At 46.8% G+C, this 23,314-nt stretch overlaps 2 protein-coding genes across 2 annotated transcripts in view; both read left to right on the top strand.

Annotated features, from left to right (window-relative positions):
* LOC145391030 (uncharacterized) overlaps window positions 1-23,314 on the top strand; it is a 112,070-nt gene that overhangs the window by 49,953 nt on the left and 38,803 nt on the right. Inside the window, exons 19-20 of the mRNA XM_080265766.1 lie at window positions 12,091-12,166; window positions 13,627-13,776. Of these exons, the coding sequence (XP_080121892.1) occupies window positions 12,091-12,166; window positions 13,627-13,776 (226 nt within the window). The remainder of the gene's footprint in view (window positions 1-12,090; window positions 12,167-13,626; window positions 13,777-23,314) is intronic.
* LOC145390840 (uncharacterized) lies at window positions 14,016-22,477 on the top strand. Its single transcript, XM_080265585.1, has 2 exons — window positions 14,016-21,564; window positions 22,224-22,477. The coding sequence occupies exons 1-2, from the start codon at window positions 14,028-14,030 to the stop codon at window positions 22,475-22,477; spliced, it is 7,791 nt and encodes a 2,596-aa protein (XP_080121711.1). The 5' UTR covers window positions 14,016-14,027.

Raw genomic sequence — 23,314 nt, 5'->3', positions numbered from 1 at the left:
TCTTAGTTAGGACTCAGGTAGGACATAAGGAATTGTGACTCGCTGCTGTGAATTTAGGATTGACCATTGCCTCGTGACGTGGTTTTATAAGTACGGGCCCAGGTCTTTCTCAGGACTGGTGTGGTGCTGGTGTTATCGGTGGTGTTTTTTTACGAAATTTAAATACTCCAACTACTACACCAATTTTGACTCGATCACGCGTTCTCTCAGACAGCATACCACTTCCCTAACCACCTGACCACCTGCTACATCACTATCAGGCGTTTATGCTAGACTGACAAAGATCCCTAACCCCTTTCAGCTGAGTTGATGGCCAGGTGTAGTCAGATTGAAGGGTGGATTTGACTAGTAACGAAGGAGACTCACTGACAAAGATCCCTAACCCCTTTCAGCTCAGTTGATGGCCAGGTGTAGTCAGATTGAAGGGTGGATTTGACTAGTAACCAAGGAGACTCACTGACAAAGATCCCTAACCCCTTTCAGCTCAGTTGATGGCCAGGGGTAGTCAGATTGGAGGGTGGATTTGACTAGTAACCAAGGAGACTCACTGACAAAGATCCCTAACCCCTTTCAGCTCAGTTGATGGCCAGGTGTAGTCAGATTGGAGGGTGGATTTGACTAGTAACCAAGGAGACTCACTGACAAAGATCCCTAACCCCTTTTAGCTGAGTTGATGGCCAGGTGTAGTCAGGCTGGAGGTTAGATTTGACTAGTAACCAAGGAGACTTATGCCAACCTCATAGTAGTAGCAATTGTAGCAGTAGTAGTAATAGTAGTAGTAGTAGTAGTAACCGTAGTCGTAGTAGTAGTAAAAAATCCTCCTGCAGTCCACCATGGTCCTTTCGGGGGATAGGGAGGGAGTTGAGGGACGTTTGTAGAACTAGGTAAAGGAGAAGTGAGAGAGAGAGAGAGAGAGAGAATCAAAATAAATATAAGAACACAGTGTATGGCAGGGCACATGTGTGAAGGGAGAGAGAGAGAGAGAGAGGAGGGGGGGGGTTACTCAGGGCTCCACCACACCACCACATTACCTTCGTCCGCCACAGTCACCACACCTCACCCCCTCTGTGTGTGTGTGTACTCTGTGTGTCAGGGTGTAGGGGTAGGAAGGCGCTCTCTCCCCCCCTACCACACCCCTACCACAGCTACCACAACGGAATCCTATCGCCAACCACAACTACCACCACCCACCACACCCTCAGCCTCACTTACCATATTCCAACATTACCACAACGGAATCCTATCGCCAACCACAACTACCACCACACCCCACACCCTCAGCCTCACTTACCATATTCCAACATTACCACAACTACCACCATTACCACAGCTACCGCAACTACCACCATTACCACAGCTACCACAACTGCCACTACCATAGCCACAACTACTGTCACCACAACCACAGCTACCGTTATTTACAAACAGGCACCACTACTACTAACCATAACTACCTCCACCAGCAACCACAACTACCACACCAACCACAATTCACAAGCATCTACCACCAACCACACCTACCACAACCACCACCATCAACCACAACTACCACAACCACCACCATCAACCACAATTACCACAATCCAGAAACAGCTACCACAACCAACAACCACAACTACCACCATCAACCAGCTGTGAATGAAGTTATTGGTCGGGCAGGCTACCACACACTACCACACACCACCACACAACAAAAATCAAGGTTACAGGTAAAGTTGGCTGGCTACCACTGTGGTGAATGTGGTGGTGGTGGTGTCTGGGGGCTTATACCACACTCCACCACAGTTACTAACCTTCTTACACAGCTACCACACTACCTACCACAGCTACCACATTACCTACCACACTGCCTGCCACAACTACCACACCACCTACCACACTACCTACCACAACTTCCACACTTCCTACCACCACACCCACCATAATTGCTGCAAGAACCACACCTACCACCACAACCACACATCCAACCACAAGAACTACCACAACTACCACCATCAACAATGCAATAACTCGTTGTGTTGAACTTGTGTTGCAAATGAAGACGTGCGTGTGCAATGGGCGTTGATAATTGCAATACGGTAGTGCACAGGCCATCCCAGCACTGTGACATGTGCAACTTGGGCAATATACTCTGTGCAGTTGATATGGGCGATTTGCAATGCCTGTGCAGTTGATATGGGCGATTTGCAATGCCTGTGCAGTTGATATGGGCGATTTGCAATGCCTGTGCAGTTGATATGGGCGATTTGCAATGCCTGTGCAGTTGATATGGGCGATTTGCAATGCCTGTGCAGTTGATATGGGCGATTTGCAATGCCTGTGCAGTTGATATGGGCGATTTGCAATACCTGTGCAACACTGAAGCATCGCCTTGCAATTCAGTGTTGATCTCTTCCTGTGCAGTATACCCTGACGATTTGCAGCGTAGAAAAAGACGCAATGGAGTGTTAATTTTTAAGTGACTGCAAGACGTGGAGGCGATTTGTTTGTGGCCACCCCGTATGGGATTAGGGCGTCTGGCAATAGATAGATAGCAAGATTGTGTGCCATAATTTCAATACCCATTTCACCTTAATTTGGCCCAGATTTTCGTCCGTAGCATAATTAACTCAAAGCTGCCCCCCGAACAGCGCTGCATCCTCCCCCCAGCACTTCTTCGTGACTAGCATCATAGTCTAGTGTTAATCTATTACGGGTCAGTATTCAAGATGGAGGGATGGCAATTTTAGGCCAAGTTAGAGTGAAAAGAGTATAGTTATGCCTTTTAAGTGGTTTCCTATTGTAGTGTTCTGTTTTCGTGTTCATTTTTGAGTGTTCATTTTACAGTGTTCATTTTTTAGTGTTCAGCTTCCGGTGTTCATTTTTTAGTGTTCAGTTTCCGGTGTTCATTTTTTAGTGTTCATTTTCAGTGTTCATTTTTTAGTGTTCATTTTCAGTGTTCATTTTACAGTGTTCATATTTCAGTGACTAGATGTGCAATGTGTTGATACAGGATCATTGGCAGTAAAGTTACGTGTACAACAACTGTGCAACATTGTGCAATCCGCGCCAGACCCTTTGAAGATGATAGTGCAACAGTTTCACTAGTGTTACTTATACAACTCAAAAAAAAAAGGAAGAAAAACAAGTAAGGAAAGAAAATATTGGTTATTCAAACATACAGAAGAGCAATAGTATAGATTAGCAGCTCAAACCTTCAATTGAAAAGCAACACAAAGCAGCTCAGGTGCCAAACAACTCAAGCAAAGACAGCACAAGCCAAATCAACGGCAAAAAGAGCCAAGCATAAACTGTAGAAATCAACACAAGCAACACAAATCAACTTAAATGCAAAACGCCTCAACTCAACGCAGCTACACCAGTCTCGCCACTTGTGTTGCATCAGTCTACCTGCCGCCGCCCCCCTCCACCTCGTTTGGAAAATTGCAACACTACCACGATCACACAACTCATTTTTGCAACACCCACACGTCCCCCCCGCGCAAAACAAGGCCTCCACCGACCGCGTAAAATCAAAAATATTGTGTAGTGGAAATCGCGTAAATCGAAAATATTGTATGGTGAAAATCGCGTAAATGGAAATTATTTTATAGTGAAATTTGCGTAAGGCGAAGAACCCGCAATATACGAGAGCCCGCCGCTCAAAATTTACGACCCCCTCTCCTCCTCCCTTGCGACTCAACTCACGCAACTCAAATAGAGAGAAGAAATAAAGAGAAAACCAAAGCTAACTCAAATCTCGCAACACCCGACGCCCCTGCAACAAGAAAATTCGACTCCCCGCCCCCGCCCCCGCCAAAAAACCGACCTAGTAAAACAACACCTCTAGCAACTCAAATCTAGAACTCAAGCACCAACTCAAATCTAAAACTCAAGCACCAGCCACTCAAATCTAGAACTCAAGCGTAGATCAACAACTCAAGCCTCTCAACACAGAAATCGACAGATCAAGAGGAAATAGCCACTGCAACTCAAGGAAAAGAGAGCAACACTTAAAGACAGCTCAGGAGAAAGTGACAGCTCCCAAAAGACAGACTCAAGACAGACAGACAGACAGCCAGACTCAAGACACAGATAGACAGACAGACAGACAGCCAAATTCAAAATAGACAGATAGATAGCCAGCGAGACTCAAGACAGACAGACAGACAAACTTAAGATAGACAGACAGACTTGAGACAGACACACAGATAGACAGCCAGATTCAAGATAGACAGACAGACAGCCAAATTCAAGATAGACAGATAGACAGCCAAACTCAAGACAGACAGGTAGACTCGAGATAGACAGACAGCCAGCCAGCCAGAGTCAAGTCAAACCATCCCCATCTCAAGATATAAAAGTCAAATCTTCAAGAAATTCAAGATGGAAGGAATCATGAGAGCAATTATTGATGGCTTGATGGACGCCCCCCACCTCCCCGCCCCCACGGTACACCCCCCCCCCGTTCAGTAGTGGCTTCAGTACTTCCCCCTCCTTCAGTAGAGAGAGCTTCAGAGGGCTTCATTTGCTCACTGTCTCGCTTTCTTACTCGCTTGCTTTGTCTTGTGGATTGTGACGTTGCCGTGTTGAATCCTTTGTTGTGCCTTGTAACTCTGTTTTGTGGTGTTTTTATGAGAGAGAAAGAGAGAGAGAGGGAGGGAGGGAAGGAGGGAGGGAGGGAGAGAGAGAGTCGGATGGCTGTGAGATAGGAACTGAAAAGGTAAAAGGGAAACAAAGGTAGAAGAAGAAAAATATATTACATGAGAGAAGGAAAGAGGTTTGGTGAGGTGAGTGTGTGTGTGTTTGTGAGAGAGAGAGAGAGAGAGAGAGAGAGGGAGGGAGGGAGAGAGAGAGAGGGGGAGTTAGGGTGTGTGTATAATGCTAGAGATGACTGAGGAACACCACCATCGTGTCTATTAATAAACCCTCTCTCTTCCTTCTGCCTCTTCTGTTTACTCCACGCCCCTACCTTAGTTCATATGCCGGCCGCTAGGGGGATGAGACTAGAGTTTGTGTTTTTCCCCTTTTATCTGCCTATTATTAGCTATTTTTTTGGTGTAATTCCCTTATATTGTGTCTATTATAGCCATTTTCCTAACCTCTAGCCCTGAAATACGTCTCCAAGTCCCTATTTTTACCCATTTTTTCACGTCTATTTTGTTTACATCACGTCTCAACCCTAGTTCCTAAATCCGCCGCTAGGAGTCTGTGGCTATATTTTCGTGTTTCTCCCTATTTATGTGCCTATTTCAGCCATTTTTTGAACTTCTAGCCCTGAAATAGGTCTCAGAGTGACTATTTTAGCCATTTTTCCAACAACTAGCCTTAAAATGCATCTAAAAATTCCTATAATCAGTAATTTTCAAACATCTAGCCTTCTCTGTTTACCTCTCGCCCAAAAGTAGTTCGTAAATCCGCCGCTAGAGGGCTGGGGCTATGTTTTCGTGTTTTTTCCTTATTATGTGTCTATTTTAGGTATTTTTCTAACATCTAGCCTTAAAATAAGTCTCAAAGTGCCCGTTTTCAGCTATTTGGAAGGACTTGCTTTATTATTATTATTATTATTATTATTATTATTATTGTTTTCATTGGTATCATTATTATTATTATTATTATTATTAGTCATCATCATTATTGTTATTCTTACTCTTATTATCATCATCATCATCATCATTTATTATTATTATTATTACTATCATCATTATCATTATTCTTACTCTTATTATTATTATTATTATTATTATTATTGTAAGTGCTGCTACCTGGTCCTTTGTCTGTTTTTAGCTATCAAGCCACTAGGGCCCAAACACCTGTTCCTAAGTGATTTATTTTACTTAAATCTTTTCTGTTTTTTCCTGTTCATTCTGTGTGTGTGTGTGTGTGTGTGTGTGTGTGTGTAAGAGAGAGAGAGAAAGAGAGAGAGAAGGGGAGTTTAAGTGATATAGGAACAGAGACCTGATGACGTAGGAAGTGTGTGTGTGTGTGTGTGTGTGTGTGTGTGTGTGTGTGTGTGTGTGTGGCCAAGTAGGTGACATGTAATATATTGTCTTTATTTATATGTGGTGCCCTAGGAGGCAAGCCAAAGACGTGTGTGTGTGTGTGTGTGTGTGTGTGTGTGTGTGTGTGTGTTTGGAGTAAGCTTTAGTTCTGTCTGTCTGTCTATCTGTCTGTCTGTAATTCTCTCTGTCTATCTATCCACCCATCCATCTATCCTTCTACCTACCTTCCTACCCACCCACCTACTTACCTACCTACCTGCCTATCTATCTATCTATCTATCTGTCTGTCTTTCTGCCTGCCTACCTACCTACCCACCTTCTTACCTCCCTCCCACCCACTCACCTACCTACCTACCTATCTATCTGTCAGTCTACCTGTCAGTCAGTCAGTCTATCTATCTATCTATCTACCTATCAGTCTGTCTGTCTATCTATCTATCTGTCTATCTATTTATCTATCCACCTCCAACCTCAGGCCGAATTAACCCCCACCCCGAACTCACCATCTGTTTATTTACACTGCCCTCGCCCAACTCGGCCCCACCCAAACACCGCCCTTCCGTTAACGGGGCTGAAATAACAACGCCAAACGGTGTGTGTGTGTGTGTGTGTGTGTGTGTGTGTGTGAGAGAGAGAGAGAGAGAGAGAGAGAGAGAGAGTTTGTCTTTATATTTCTCTTTTTGCCGTGATCAGCAGTGTGTGTGTGTGTGTGTGTGTGTGTGTGTGTGTGTGTGTGTGTGAGAGAGAGAGTTTTTCTATATCTCTCCTTTTGGCGTGATCAGCTCTCTCTCTCTCTCTCTCTCTCTCTCTCTCTCTCTCTCAGTTCTGATTTGCTTTCGACAGTTCCTAACACAACATCTCAAGTGATTTAGGGGATGGGTGTGAGGTGGTGTGGTGTGGTATGGGTGTAGGGGAGGGTGTGTGTGGAGGTATAGGCTGGTATGGGAGGTGGTGTAGTGTGGGGTGTGGTGTGGTATGGGTGTAGGGGAGGGGGTGTGAGGAGGTATAGGCTGGTATGGGAGGTGGTGTGGTGTGGGGTGGTGTGGTATGGGTGTAGGGGATGGTGTGTGAGGTATAGGGTGGTATGGGAGGTGTGGTGGTGTGGGGTGTGGTGTGGTGTGGGTGTAGGGGAGGGTGTGTGAGGAGGTATAGGCTGGTATGGGAGGTGGTGTGGTGTGGTGTGGTATGGGAGGTGGTGGTGTGGTGTGGTGGAGTGGTGTGGTGTGGTATGAGGTGGTGTGAAGTGGTGTGGGGTGGTATTAGAGAAGGCGTTAGGAGTGGTGTAGGTGGTGGGGTTGGCCTGGTATAGAGTGGTATATGTGCTTAAAAAGTTGGGGCAGTCCTGACACTGACCACACCACTAGTACTGGTATTGGGGTCAAGAGGTCAGGTCATGAGAGAGAGAGAGAGAAGTGGGAGAGGGGGAGTGAGATGAATGTGTGACTGAGTGTGTGTGTGTGTGTGTGTGTGTGTTAATGGAAGCACATAAACACTTCTCATATGTGCACTTTTCCTGTGTGTGTGTGTGTGTGTGTGTGTATGTGTGTTAATGGGTGCACATACACACGTCCCTCATGTGCATCTTTTATTGACCTCTTTGACAAGTGAAAGACAGATTGGTTTGTTGTTTTAAAGAGAGAGAGAGAGAGAGAGAGAGAGAGAGAGAGAGAGAGAGGTGGAATTGGAAGGATGAAAATAGAGAGGTAGGATGAGAGAGAGAGAGAGAGAGAGAGAGAGAGAGAGTTAGTAGTTAGAAGCAAAAGAGATTATGATAAAAGTAACTTCAAACACCTTGATTTAATAGTAGTAGTAGTAGTAGTAATAATAATAATAATAATAATAATAATAGCAGTAGTAATGGTAGTAGGACTAATAATAATAATAATAATAATAATAATAATAATAATAATAGCAGTAGTAATGGTAGTAGTAGTAGTAGTAGTAATAATAATAATAATAATAATAATAATAAACCGGAAATGTTAGGACATATGTATATTTAGGGTGTGGTGATGTGCCAAGTCGGTCACCACTGCCCTTCATCACATAACATCACATATACATCATATCCCTCTCATCACATACTCACCACATACACATCATACCCCTCTCATCACATACACATCATACCCCTCTCATCACATACACATCATACCCTCTTCATCACATAACATCACATTAACATCACATGCTCATCATACCCCTCTCATCATATACTCATCACATACTCAACATTTCCCTATCATCACATGTACATCACATACACATCATACCCCTCTCATCACACACACATCATGAACCTCTCATCACATACTCATCACATCACCCACCCCTCACCACTAAAATCCTCCCAGACACATCACTAAATGAGAGGGCAATATACGAACTACCCTGTGTGTGTGTGTGTGTGTGTGTGTGTGTGTGTGTGTGTGTGTGTGTGTAAATATGTACGTTAATGCCAATAGCTCATACGGTCATCACTGTCTTCGTCTCCTCCATCACACCTGACAACCTTCACCTGCTAATTGATCGTCTCATACACCTATTTGGCTCAGGTGTGTGTGTGAGAGAGAGAGAGAGAGAGAGAGAGAGAGAGAGAGAATTTCTTTGTTTCCTTTCAAATCTGGACGTGATTTTGTGTGTGTGTGTGTGTGTGTGTGTGTGTGTGTGTGTGTGTGTGTGTGTGTGTGTGTGTTTGTGTTTATCAAGCCACACCTGTATGTATGTGATGCAGGTGTGACTGAAAGCATTAGAAATACTATGGGATGATTTGGCCACGTGGAGAGGCTGGCGAATGAGAGACTAACTAGAAGAGCGTATGTGAGTGAGGTGAGAGGGGGAGAGGAGGGGAGGAGGAGACCAAGGAGGAGATGGAGGTATGGAGGGATATATAAGAGATGTGTGAGTTAGAGGATGAGAGACTGACTAGAAGAGTGTATGTGAATGAGGTGAAGGGACCCACATCATTCCTACCACCACCACCACCACCACCACACCACCACCACCACCACCACACCACCACCACCACCACCACACCACCACCACCACACCTCCACCACAACCACACCACCACCACCACACCACCACCACCACCACACCACCACCACCAACCCACGTCCGAAATTCTTGACTAAATTCCTTTGATGATTATTTAGGGAGCTTCGTTACGCCTTCTCCATAGTAATTTATTCTGTGTGGTCGTTGTGTGGTTTTATTATCGATGATGTTTGCGTTAAGAATGTCTCTCTCTCTCTCTCTCTCTCTCTCTCTCTCTCTCTCTCTCGGAATTGCGTTGTTTTATAATCGCTTTGTTTACATTAAGAATCTCTCTCTCTCTCTCTCTCTCTCTCTCTCTCTCTCTCTAACAATAGCGGTAGACAGGAGAGAACAGATGGGCGGGGGGGGGGGTCCTTGGTGTTGATATTAATCACCAAAAAAAATAAATAAAGTATATGCCAATAGGATGCGAGTCTCCTTGGTTACTAGTCAGAATTTTTCTTCTGGAGAACTGAACAACTGCCAGAATTTGAGTACTAAGTCGTGGTTTTGCATAATTATGGCTTGGGATGAGTCTCCTTGGTTACTAGTCAAATCCACCCTCCAATCTGACTACACCTGGCCATCAACTGAGCTGAAAGGGGTTAGGGATCTTTGTCAGTGAGTCTCCTTGGTTACTAGTCAAATCTAACCTCCAATCTGACTACACCTGGCCATCAACTCAGCTGAAAGGGGTTAGGGATCTTTGTCAGTGAGTCTCCTTGGTTACTAGTCAAATCCACCCTCCAATCTGACTACACCTGGCCATCAACTGAGCTGAAAGGGGTTAGGGATCTTTGTCAGTGAGTCTCCGTGGTTACTAGTCAAATCCACCCCCCAATCTGACCACGCCTACTAAAATGAGCTGAAAGGAGATAGTGATGCGTCTCCTTGGTTACTAGTCAAATCCAACGCAGTATGGAGTTGACAGGGGACAAACAGATATATATATAATAGTTGATGACCAAACCACACACGTACCAGCCAAAAAAAAAAATTAGTCTTCTATCTGACGAAGTAAAATGATTCCCCCTCTCTCTCTCTCTCTCTCTCTCTCCGGTGTGGACTGCAGATGTGTTAGGTAATTGTTATATTCGTCTCTCCTGTTGACTCGGCGCCAGAAGGGTAGCAGGCTTGTTGGAGAGCATGTATTTTTATTCTTCGTGACGTCACACCCACACACATGCCCACGTTCATTTATTTTTCCCGCCAATTTCACGGTAGGGAGCGTAGGATGGCTTATTTATCATTTATCTTATTTAGTTGTTTATTGCCGCGACGATGAAAAGTTTTGAGACCGAGAGCGTTTGTTTACCTGTGACGTCACGCCGATGGTCATTTGTTTTTCCCGCCCATTTCAAGGCAGACGAAAAGCCCTGGAACTCGTTATTAATGAATTGATAACCAAATTTCAAGGATTGGATAAGAGATGCAACCTTCCTAGTATATATTCTGTTAATTAAACTAGAAAGAGCTAGTTGAGACAGATATTTTGGAGTCCCACTTCTGTCACAAAGACGCAGCCTCAAATATCTCTCTCGGTTTATGGAGAAACTCTTGAGCAACTTTAATGTAATAACTCTTTGCATTAATTTTGTACGTACACAAAGTCCGAGTGATTGGAGATCGAGAAATTGCCCAAACTCTGTCACTGGCCGTCTTGTAAACTTAAATCCCTCTTCAGGACAAAGGTGGAGACAGTCGGTGGTCACCAGTCTGTCCGTAATATACTTTTACGGGTGTGTTGATGGCGCCAAGTTTGAGTGTATTATAACTTTTTAAAACGAATTCCTCTCTCTTTCTTTCTTTCTCTCTCTCTCTCTCGCTCTCTCTGGAGACAATATGGACTTTCTTTGCTCTCTTTATTTCGGGAGTGTATATTTATTCCCAGTGACGTCACCGCTACGCATGCCGATGTTCATTTGTTTCTCTGTCCATTTTCCTTTAGAGAGACAAAGGAGTCTTTGTATAGTCTGTTTTTCCTAGTAAAGAGAGATAGACACTTCTTTCATTTTTCCTTCCTCCCTTCCTTCTTCCCTTCCTTCCTTCCTTCCATCCTTCCTTTCTTTCTTCAATAATACATAACGAAGACAGAAAACGAAAAACCAAAAACATACAAAGCTCCTGTTAGTCACTTGTTTTTCCTTGCCTCTGTTTTTTTTCAAGATGTCACTGTTTTTGTCCCTGATTTCACCGTTTTGGCATTTCAGACACCACCTTGCTTTGTACTTCTCACAGAATGTTGTTATATTTACGCGGGAGATGTATTTTAAACGTATTTCCACCTGTGGACGTAAGTTTTGCCACACGTAGGTGATACGGCGTGTGATGAAGATGATGATGGTTGTGATGATGATGATGAGGAGGAGGAGGATTGTTCTAAATGATGATGATGATGAGGAGAGTGTTGTGTATGATGATGATGATGATGAAGGTAATGATGATGTGGAGGGGGAGGAGGATAGTTCTAAAAGATGATGATGGTGATGAAGATATGGTGATGATGATGAGGAGGAGGAGGCAAAGAAGGATAGTTCTAAATGGTGATGATGAAGATGATGGTGATGGTTGTGATGATGATGATGAGGAAGTGAAGAAGGATTGTTGTGAATGATGATGGTGATGATGAATATAATGATGTTGATGAGGAGAAGGAAGAGGAGGAGGGTGTTCTAAATGATGATGATGATGATGGACATGTAATTAGGAGGATAACTATTGATGATGATAATGATGAACATGTAGGGTAACTTGATGTAATTAGGGGGTAATTATTGATGATGTAATTAAGGGTTAACTATTGATATAATTAGGAGGGTAATTATTGATGAGCATGTAATTAGGAGGGTAATTATAGATGATAATGATGTAATTAAGGGGTAACTATTGATGATGATGTAATTAGGAGGGTAACTATTGATGATGTAATTAAGGGTTAACTATTGATGATATAATTAAGGGTTAACTATTGATGATATAATTAGGGGGTAATTATTGATGATGTAATTAGGAGAGTACTTATTGATGACGTAATTAGAGGGATAACTGATGTAATTATTTTCTTCTCTCTCAGCTTGACTCGTGCGATGAGTATGAAGATCGAAGGAAGGTCAGAATGCGCCTTAAGACTCTCATGGCTCAGAAGAAAGGTGAGCTAACTTTATTTCTCTCTCTCTCTCTCTCTCTCTCTCTCTCATTACTCTTTTTTTTTTTTTTTTTTGACCCACCCAGTATTCAGCAATGGATGGTGGTGGTGGTGATGATGATGATGGTTGTGGTGGTGGGGATGATGTTGATGACGGTAGTGGTGGTGGTGGTGATGATGATGATGATGGTGGTGGTGATGATGATGGTGCTGATGATGATGATAATGGTGGTGGTGATAGTGATGATGATGATGATGGTGGTGGTGGTGGTGGTGATGATGATGATGATAATGGTGATGATGATGATGATAAGGTTGGTGATAATAGTAATGACTGATGTTAATAATGATGATAATAATGATGATTTATTACACATATGTCTGTACTCATATTGGTTAAAACATCTCCTTAGCACCTTTTCCTTACCTATTTATTTTTGCATATAGTTTCGTTATTAATTCATTTTGTTATTTTTTTTTAAGCTGATGTTAAAAGACTTAAGCACCATACAAGGGACTAAAGTGTAGAATGCAAAATAAATCGCCAAAGAAAAGGTTTTAGGGGATTAATTGTAGAGAATATGGGAGTTACTTAGACCATGTGTTTCCTTATCTGTCAAGAATATGGGCTTGAATGGAAAATAAATCACTAAAGAAAATGTGTTAGGGAACTGCTCTATGTGACATTCTTAAACCATGTGTGTACTGTCTCAAAATTATAGGCCAGAATGAAAAATAAATTGCTAAGGAAAAGATGTTTGAGAGCTTCCTTATATGTCAAAAAGATGGACCAGAATGGAAACTAAATCACTAAGAGAAAGTTGCTAGGGAAAGTACATAACTAGAAAATATGAGCCATAACGGAAACTAAATCACTAAGGGAAAGGTGCTAGGGAAAGTACATAACTAGAAAATACGAGCCAGAATGGAAACTAAATCACTAAGGAAAAGGTGTTAGGGAATTAACTGCAGAGAATAGGGGATTTTTTTTAGGATGTGGATGTGATAGGATGCGTTAGGAGAAACACACTGAGGTTGTTTGGCCATGTGGAGAGGATGGAGAGTGAGAGACTGATGAGAAGAGTGTATGTGAGTGAGGTGGAGGGGGGAGAGGCAGGGGGAGGCCAAGGATGAGATGGAGGGATGGAGTGGAGAGGTATATGAGAGAGGGGGGTGTGAGCTGGGAGCAGGGCAGTGAAATGGCATGGAACGGGGTGACATGGAGGCAATTTGTTTGTGGCCACCCCTTATGGGATTAAAGCGTCTGGCAATAGATAGATAGAAAATACGAGCCAAATAATGGAAAAAAAAATCACAAAGGGAAAGATGTGAGGGAAATTACATAACTAGAAAATACGAGCGAGAATAGAATATAAATCACAAAGGAAAAGTGTTAGAGAATTAACAGGCAATATGGGATTTTTTTTAGGCCCTGTGTGTACTAATGTGTTGTTGTTGTTTCAGCTCTGCGTGAGGAGCTGAGCGGCCATGACCTGGGTGCCCGGGGGTCACCTGGGTCCCAGGGGGGGTCGGCGCACCAGACCACCACGCGTGAAACGTTGACCACCAGCACGACCACGTCCGGTACCGCGAGAGACTTGCGTAGCAGCGAGGGTGAGTTAGAGGCCATAGTTTTCGCTCAGCTGGTGGCGTCCCTCGAGGCGTACACCGCTCGCTTCGGTGGCGGGTCCTCTGGGGTGGGGTCTTCTTCTTCTTCCGCAGCGGGGCGCAGGTCGGGTCGCGGGGGGTCGTTGGCGCAGGGTAAGTCGGGTGCGGGGGCAGACGGGGAGGAGGGGTACATGTCGGACTCGGGTACGGAATCGGGGGACGAGTCGGGTAGAAATCAGGAGGAATTTACTGCCTTTATGGAGGGTGTGAAGGCGTCGGTCAAGGGCGCCACCTCCAGCACCCAGAGTAGTAGCGGTGAGAGCAGTGAGGAGCAAGACAGTGACGACCTCAGCACTGACCTTATTGTGGAGGTTAGCTCCGTACTTGATAAACTGAAAACCAATATCTCGAAATCTAAGAGCCAGACAAGCTCAAGCGCAAGTGAGAGTGAGGAAGGTGGGTCCACGGGGCAAGGGGGACAGGGTAAACAGCTTGTGGCGCTTATCGACCGTCTCCAAACATCGATTGACGGGGCGTTGCGTGATAGAGAGGTGGACGAGGAAAGCAGAAAGGCAGAACAGGGACAGTCCAAATCATCTGTAGCTGGGGAACACACAGACGATGGTGATGATGAGGATGAGGATGATGACGATGACGATGATGAAGGAGATGAGGAAGTAGAGGAAGAAGATGAGGTAGAGGAGGAGGAGGAGGAGGAAGAGGAGGAAAACGATGATGAAGAAGAGGATGATGATGATGATGAAGATGAGGAGGATGAGTCAGTAGAAAATACAGTAGTGGAAAGGGGTGTAGTAAAGAACAGTTCCTCTGGGGCAGTACACTCTCCATCTGCAGAGTCTTCAGACGCTACCAGTCCAGCAGTGGTCACAGGCGGCCTCCAGTTCACTGTCAACTTGAATGAGGCCAAGGGGACGGTGGTGAAGGTGGATGAGCAACGGTCTGATAGAAAGCCAGGTTGGCAGTCCCAGTCAACTGACAGTACAGGCTCTGGGACTTCCAGCAGTGACCATCCAGCACTGGAACGCCAGACCAGTCGTAACGAGGCGCGCGACGTTCTGGCATCGGCTATACACCGCTGCAAGTCCCGTGAGGAATTAATAAAACAGCCCAGCACCGACACCTGTGAGGACGCAGAAGACATGGGGCAGTCTGAAGCAGCAGACACCACCAGCACCACCAGAGACGGCACACCTGACAGCCGTCTCAGTGACTCCGACACCACCCGTAAAAAGGACAAGAAAGACATTCCCTGGAAGATAAGAGCAGCCAAGAGACGAATTGAAAGTGCAGGGAAGGAGGATGCCGGGGGAAGGAAGCCAGTGTTATCAAAGATGGAAGGTGCAGGACTGGTCACCAAGAGACAGCAGTCATACAGTGATCTCTGGAATACTTCACCCAAGCCTTACAGACTGCCTCTCCCCTCAGAGACTCGCTCTGTGGGTAATGTGAGTGAAATGAAAAAGAATTGGCAGTCCTTGGCACACTCATCATCAGTGGAAGATGTAGGTTATATTCATAAACCTGTTCAGGCCAGGACCCTACAGGATATCAAGAGAGAATATGGTCATATTGTAACATCACTGTCAGCCGGCAACCTAAGCCCTATGGCACCACAGCCCTGCCCTGGGGAGGCCACAGACTCAGACGACTCAGATGATGAGGACGAGGGTGAAGTATTCACCCTCAAGTTAGATGGGGAAGGCCGGGTTGGTACGAAGGTGCAGGTGTCAGGTGTCTTCCACAAGCAACAAGAGGCTCCCATCGTGAAGCCAAGTGCATTCTTTCAGAAGCTTGAAAAACGGGAAGTACTTAAGAAAGGTGATTTCTTTAAAGAAAAGGCATTAGAGGCTCAGCCAAGCCCTCCACCTGAGGTGCGTGGTAGGAAGCAAGTCAAGTCACCAGTGAAAAAAGGTCAGTCTCAAGCACCGGCAGTACCAGCCCGCCACCAGCCAGCTCCTGCAGCTCCACCAAAGCGACCCACATCACTGGCCATCCAGCCCACTGTGCCAGACTGCCGGCCATCATCCCATCAAGCATCGGAGCCTCCACCGCCTCTGCCGCAGCGAGGAGAGATACCACAACCGCCGCCAGTACCGGAACGCTCTGATTCGACTAGGATCTCATCGGAGTACGAGTTCCACCCGGCACCCACCACCCACACGCACCAACCTAATCGTCCATTGTCCAGGTCCAAGTCTACGCCAGCTGCCAGCATGTGGGCCAACAGGATGGGACCCTTGTTTGCTGGTTCAGGTGGAGAAGGTGTACCAAAGGTGGGAGTAGCAGCAACTGTTGGGGAAAAGATCATTAGAACCAACCAGGTGAGTTCCATACAGAGCCAGTTGGAGAAGCGAGATGAGGAGGCTTGGATGAGACAGAAGGTGACACGCACAAAAAGTGCTGGGTCTGTAGTTGGTCTGGGCACCAGTCGTGGTCCCGTCCCAGGCTCTGCACCTGGCATAGAATATGATCCAAGCAGCAATCTGTTTACCCCAGAGATGCTAGTGAAGATTGCAGTGCACAAAGCAGCCATCAACAAGCAGCTGAGTGTAGGGGAGGAGCAGCGACAGACAGGGGAGTCACAGGTCCAGCAAAAGCGACGGCAGTGGGCAGGGGCGGGGGCGGGCATGAAGCGTGCAAACTCTGCTGATGCTGGCCAGGGTGTGTTGGGGGTGCAGCCCACAACACAGTTCCGACGGATGAACACAGTGGCGGGACCTGCCCCTGTGGCACCCCCAGACACATCAGCGGAGCAGAAACGGTCAGTGTGGGCAGGAGTCCACCAGCACACAAAACAACAACAGGCTGAACGCAGGAAGGAGGAAGAAGAGAACCGGCAAAGGAATGAGAAGACCAGACTACTTGCCATACAGAGGCAGAGAGAAGAGCAGGAGAAACAGCAGGAGTTGGAGAGACAGCAGGAAATTCAGCTACAAGAAGAACGAAGGAAGCAGGAGGATTTAAGGAAAAGACAAGAAAAGGCGAGAAAAGAAGAAGAGAAACGGCAAAAAGAGTTGAAAAAGCAACAAGAACTAAAAAGACAGCAAGAAATTCAAAGACAGCAAGAAATACAAAGACAACAAGAAATTCAAAGACAGCAGGAAATACAAAGACAGCAAGAAATACAAAGACAGCAGGAAATACAAAGACAACAAGAAATACAAAGACAGCAAGAGATTGAGAGACAACAAGAATTGCAGCAGCAAAAAGAGATTCAGCAAGAGCAAGAAATACAAAGGCAACAAGAGATACAAAGGCAGCAAGAACTGAAGAAGAAGAAAGAATTGAAAAAGCAACAAGAACAGAGAAAACAACAACAGGAATTAGAGAAAAAGCAAAAGTTACAAAGACAGCAAGAGCTACAAAGACAGCAAGAGCTACAGATACAAGATGAGGTGAGAAAACAGCAGGAGCTTCAGAGACAGCAGGAATTACAACAAAAGGAGTTACAGAGACAGCAAGAGGAACTAAGGAGGAAGCAGGAGGAACTGCAGGAGCAGATACTGAAGCAGCAGGAACAGATACTCATGCAACAAGAGCTGATACAAAGGCAGCAGGAGCAGCTTAAGCAGACCCAAGCCGTGGCAGCAGAGTCATCGGCCACTGTACAGTCTGTGCCACAACCACAACCACAACCGCAGCCTCAGCCTCAACCAGCCCGGAGGCTCAGTGCAGTACAGTTAGCGGTAATGGAGGAGGCACAAGACCAGACTCGTCAAAGTAGACCATTAACTCGGACAATGCCTGGACGTCAGAATAGTGTGGAGGAGGCGGTGAATCTGGTGTCGGCTGCACTGACCCGCCACCAGTCCCGGGAGGACATAAGGCAGCGGAGTCTCTCGGCATCAGGCAGGACGGCCAGTCAGGGTTCACTTGGTCAGGCTTCAAATCCAGATCTGGAGGACTACTTTGGTGACTATGAAACAGAGGCCAATGATGATGATGTGTTCACTGGACCTGCTTCTCACACTGTGGCACCAACTCCTGTTGTAGTTTCCATGACCTTGCCAGTCACAGTAGCCAGTGGACCTCGCATGACCCCTGCACAGCTGAAACCTAAACCTGCCTCAGAGAAAGTAAGGTCAGTGGGGGCAATGCAGGAGGTGAAGCAGAGTGCTGGGGTGGAGCAAGAACAAGAGAAGACCTTCCTAGAGCGAGTCAAGTCCCCACCACAAAAGCCGTGCTTGAAACCTTTCCAGAGGAACTATTCCTTTGATCAGGGCACCAGCTGGCAGTCAGGCTCCCCGGGGTCATCTCTGCCAGACTCGCCTCAAGTCAGTCAGAGCCCAGAGCCCTCACGCCGTCCCATGTTTGGGGTTCGGTCTGCATCCATGACTGAGACTGACAGAACTAAAAGCTCGTCAGTCACAAGTCTGAACGATCAACATCAAGTACAGCCTCGGCCTGGCTTCAGAAGTGTGGCATTCAGCCCGGCCTCTCGTGACACCGTGCGGGCCAAGAGTTCGTCGGTGTCGGCCCTGCAGGAAAAAGTTCCACCACAAACCATCAGCTTCCAGACTGCTGTGTTGGGCCGAGTCACTCAGTCTCTTAAGCACATCACTCAGCCAGAACCCAGGCCTCAGGGAAGCCAGCCCAGTCTCAGTGCCCAGCCTGCAGCCAAATTTGGCAGCTCACCTGTTACCACCACCACTGTCAAGGTGCGACCAGATTTTGTGGTGCCTCCATTGCCCACCACTGCCATGAGGCAACAGCAGCTGAGAGAACAACAGCAGCAGAAGGTGTCTCGCTGGGGCAGTGTTCCCGACAATTCAACCAGACTGAAGGCGTCTGACTTTGTGGTACCTCCGCTTCCCACCACCACATTCCCTCCACAGCAGGGTGTGTCTAAGTGGGGCAGCGCTCCAGACTCTGTGTCCACAACAGGTCCACGAGGCCGCCTCAACTCCGCTCCGGGCCAGGAGTCACGGTCCTCCATATCAGGTGCGTCGGGCAACCTGGAGCCCATAAAAGAGCACAGGTCTAAGGAGCAAGGTAAGGTAGCCAGTGTGTGGCAGTCAGCTGTAGGTGTGTCGGAGGAGACAAACACTCCAACCTCTACTAAGCCATGGAAGAAGGGCGTGGCATCAGAAGTCTCTGGTCAGTTTGTAAAGAGAAGTAAAGATAAGTTATTAGAGAGTAGTGGCCAGGAGACACCCAAGGATACATCATCATCGAAGACTAAAAAACATACTACCACAACTTCAAAAATAGAGAAGGATAGTCGGGTACAGGTAAAGGGGGAGGAGAAGTGTCGGAAGGTGGGTAAGGTTAACGTTAACCAGTGGGAGGAGATCAGTACTAAAGCTGATCATCCAGCTAATAGGGACAAACCAGATAATAAGAAAATCAGCAAAGCTCAGATTGACAAATGGGAGAGTATTGGGAAGGGTGATGAGGGGAAAAAGATGAGTGAGGGAGTGGGTAGTGGTCAAGGAATAGGGGGAAAGGAAATGGTGAAACTGAGGAAAAAGAAGAGGGAGGTATGGGAGAAGGGGATAGAGAGTGAGGCGGGGAAACCAGTGGAGAAGGAAGAACGAGTGAAACGTCTCAGTAAGGAAACAGTGCAACAGTGGGAAGCAGGTGGCAGAGAGAAGGAGGATGGTGTAGGAGAACCAGAGAAACATGTAAAGCGGTTGAGCAAGTTACAGGTGGAGAAGTGGGAGTCAGGAGGGGCTGAGGAGGAGGAGGACAAGGCTAGAGTGCCGGTGCCATGGGGTGAGGCAGGGCAATCACGGCGGGTTCTGGCGGAGGTCAGCAAGTTTGAGGAGGCCGGACAGAGTTCCTGTGACTCTCGAGAACCATCACCGCCCCGCATCCGCCGCTCCAGCTCAGGCCTGATCAAGAAGACCATGGCCGCTCTTCAGCAGGGGGAGCGGCAGGAGATGGTGGTCTCGCCTGGACATGGCCTTCGTCGCTCAGCTTCTAACATTGTGAAGAAGGGCATTGCAGCCTTTACTGAGGTGGAGGGTGAACCGCATGAAGTTGGACCACCGCCACTACGTCGATCCAGCTCAGGGATTGTAAAAATGAACCTGTCGATGTTTGAAGGGAGCACCACATCGGATTTCCCTTCAGGCCTTGGTGGGGGTTACCTGGAGAAGCGACGCAGCATGCACGAGGCTTATAGCGAGCGCTTCACCTCACTGGTAGAACGGACTGAGCAAGGTGGAGCTGTGCAGGTGGCCAGCCTCAGAATTCCTGTTGAACTATTACAGCCATCACAGCGCCGCCCACAGAGCCTGGCCTTCTACCCAGCAACATCATCAGCAACAACAACAGCAGACTCCACAGCCTCCTCCAGCAACGTGCCGTGGGGGAAACAACGACGCACACCTTCCTCCACCACCCCTAAACTTGCCTATGCCCAGGGTCAATATGAAGCCTCCATATCTCCTGACAGTGCGGAGAAGAAAAAACGGGAAATTGCCATGTTCTTTAGTCAGTCTAATCAGTGGGCCAGCAATAAGGTAAAAAGTAAACAGGAGAAAGCTAGGAGTGTAAGTCCACCTAAGGATAAATTAACAGATTCATGGGAGGACTTGTTAGCAGGTACAGAGATAAACAATGCCATAGATGACGCGTTTACTGAGACGTTATTGCGCGACCTGGAGATGACCGAGGATGAGGGAGACGGGGGTGGGGTGACCGTCGGACACAAGGTGATGCGCTCGCAGACGTTCCATTCCTATACGGGTATGGCGATGGCCAGTCAGTCCTCGCGGCAAGCAGTTGGTGGCCCTGGCAAGCTCGCGACCTCTGAGGGGCGTGGCAGTGGGGGGGCTGAGAGGGGGGAGGGTGGTAGTAGTGGAGGCCTCGTAGGTATGTGTCCTTCGCATCAACTTCCGAGCTTCCAAGGCAGGCACGCTTTTGAACCCTCATCGCAACCCAGCCAGGCGCTTCAGCAGGCCCCAACACCACATACTCACACTGTGTCACACCAAACTAATTCTGAGGCAGCCACATTGCACACTGCACAACACCAAGGAGCAAGATTTCACAGTCACCTTTCATTTAAATTACAGTTACAGCAGACAGCGAGTGTGGGGAGTAGTGAGGAAGATGGGAGATCAGCTAATGGGGGGGAACTCGCGGATGAGGAGGACAATGTTGGGCAAGGGGGAAAAATTCAAGAGTCAGATTCAGGCCCAATGAAATCACAGTTCAGCATTCCCACCATTTCCGTGAGCAAACTCGATGCCAGTGCTCCTGATGCATCGGCTGAAAACGTTCCCCCGTCGCCGTCTGGGTCGGAACAAATGCAGTTGCTGACTGTGGTGAGGCCGCAAGCACCAGTCAAAATCAGTCGGAAAAAGAGTTCCCTTATGCAGAGTTTCTTTAAAGACATGGGGAAGAAAAGTATGACAGCGTTTACCAAAAAGTCGAGAAGCGAAACCCCAAAAACACAGAGTAGAAAGTTAGACGTTAGCAAAGAAGAGAAAGTTGAAATAACAGAACGTAGGACTGGAGTAGAAGACAGTGCTGTTCAGACTGTCATGGAGGCCAGTAGTAGTGAAGAATCAGCAGCTTCGCGTTGTTATCCACAAAGACGATGGGAGTTTGATAAAGATAGGAGTATAGAGGAGGAAGGGAGGAACGAGGAATATCGTATAGATGAGGATGGGGAAGGAAGGAAGGAGGAGTATTGTAGAGATGAACTAGGAGAAAGAGAGGAGGAGGAGGAGGAAGGGGAGAGGGAGGATACAGATGTAGGGAGTCAGGAAGAAGAGGGCATGGAAATTAATGATGAAAATGAAGATAGTGAAGAAGATGAAGGTAGATTTGAAGAGGAGACAAGAGAAGAGAGAGACATTGAGCTTAAATTCACTGGACCGGATGGAAAACAGTGGAAGATGGCTTATAAACTCCATATTGGTGATGATGATGATGATAATGGGGGTGCCAGAATTTTACCAGTCACCATATCATTTAATAGGTCTCTGTCATCACCGTCATCATCATCACAAGCCTCATCACAAAGTAGGATGATAGTTTTATCATCACATCACTCATCATCCTTACCATCATCACCAGGAGTTTCTCAGCCACCACCTCCAGAATATATAACATCATCACCATCACCACAACCACCATCGCAGTCATTACAACAGTCACCATCACCACCACCATTTGACTCACCACACCATCCATCATTACTCTCACCACCTCCACATCATTCAGCACATTGTCAGTCATCATCATCATCATTACCACAACTTCAGATACCATTCTCAAGCCTGTCATCATCTTCATCACTACCGCCACTCAAACCGTCATCACAACTTCCTCCACTACCTAGACCACCACCAAAAGCTTCCATATCATCACATCCCCCATCATCATCACCACAGAACTCGCCATCGTCATCACCCAGACCTTCGTATCTACCCCTCCCGTCATCACATTTCAACAATACACAAAATACTCCAAAACAGACATCAACATCATCATCTGTAGCATCCGGATCATCACCATCATCATCTGGAGTCACCACCTCATCACCGTCATCTTACGCAGCATCCGGATCATCACCATCATCATCTGGAGTCACCATCTCATCACCGTCATCATACGCAGCATCCGGATCATCACTGTCATCACCATCTTCCAGTTTAGCCCCTGGATCACCATCAACACAGTCCTCCCCATCATCAACAGAGAAAATCCCATCAACACCATCTTCATCTGAGGACCTGTCTACCCCTTATGCCCTGTCCACATCATCCTCACCACCATCTACACCGAGTGGGGCCTCATCACCATCTGTTTCCCCCCTGGCGTCACCATCAACACCCTCCACACCGCCATCCCTGTCACTGGTGCCAGACTTGCTTCGTAGCTGCTGGACACCTGAGAGAGTCGTTTCTGGTGATGATGAAAGACACTCAAGCGATGGTAAAGGAACTGTAGAAGGTGAAGTCTCGCTATCATCATCAGACACCGAAGTAGATTCAAAACCGATCAGTGACTTGGATACATTTGAATCGGAATCTTCCAGTCTTGAATCCGGGACGTTCAAATCGGATTCCAGTAAGCTTGAATCCAGTACACTTGAATCAGACTCCTCCAGTGTTGAATCCTCATCTGCTGCCACAGTCATGTATAGAGAAGACAGGGACATGAAGTACAAGCAAACCAATCCTTCCAGTAGCAACCCAGTGCCTAATCAGGGCACCCCTGATTGGACCATCACGGTAGGGATTGATTCAGATAATTTCCACGTGCCTCAGTTTGGAGATGATGAGGAAGAAGGTAGTGCAGATCAAGGGGAATCCGATTATGAGGAGGATCGAGAAGTAGGAGGGCAGGGAGACTGGGCCGAGTTTACGGTTTTGTCAAAAAGGAGCTCGTGGTCGGAGGTTGATGTTTGTGTGTCATTGGCCGGAGATGGCACTGGGGGTGTAGAGAAGGGGTTGTGGAGAAGACGAGGAAGTGGAGAGCAGAGGCAAGGGAGGGAATTAAGGAATGGAGGGAAGGGAGAAGAGATGGTAGGGAGAGGAAATGGAGAAGAAAATAGGCAGATGGA

Source organism: Coenobita brevimanus, chromosome 2 (assembly GCF_032717465.1).
Source record: "Coenobita brevimanus isolate Jiangsu-jjx chromosome 2, ASM3271746v2, whole genome shotgun sequence".
Taxonomy (NCBI): Eukaryota; Metazoa; Arthropoda; class Malacostraca; order Decapoda; family Coenobitidae; genus Coenobita; species Coenobita brevimanus.
Note: the sequence above shows the minus strand (reverse complement) of the source record. Positions and strands in the feature narration are given on the sequence as shown.

Coding starts and splice junctions, on each gene's coding strand:
- LOC145390840 (XM_080265585.1), top strand. CDS start 14,028: ATGGAGGGTGTGAAGGCGTCGGTCAAGGGCGCCACCTCCAGCACCCAG. Junction 21,565..22,223: donor AGATAGTGAAGAAGATGAAG/GTAGATTTGAAG, acceptor ACTCCAAAACAG/ACATCAACATCATCATCTGT.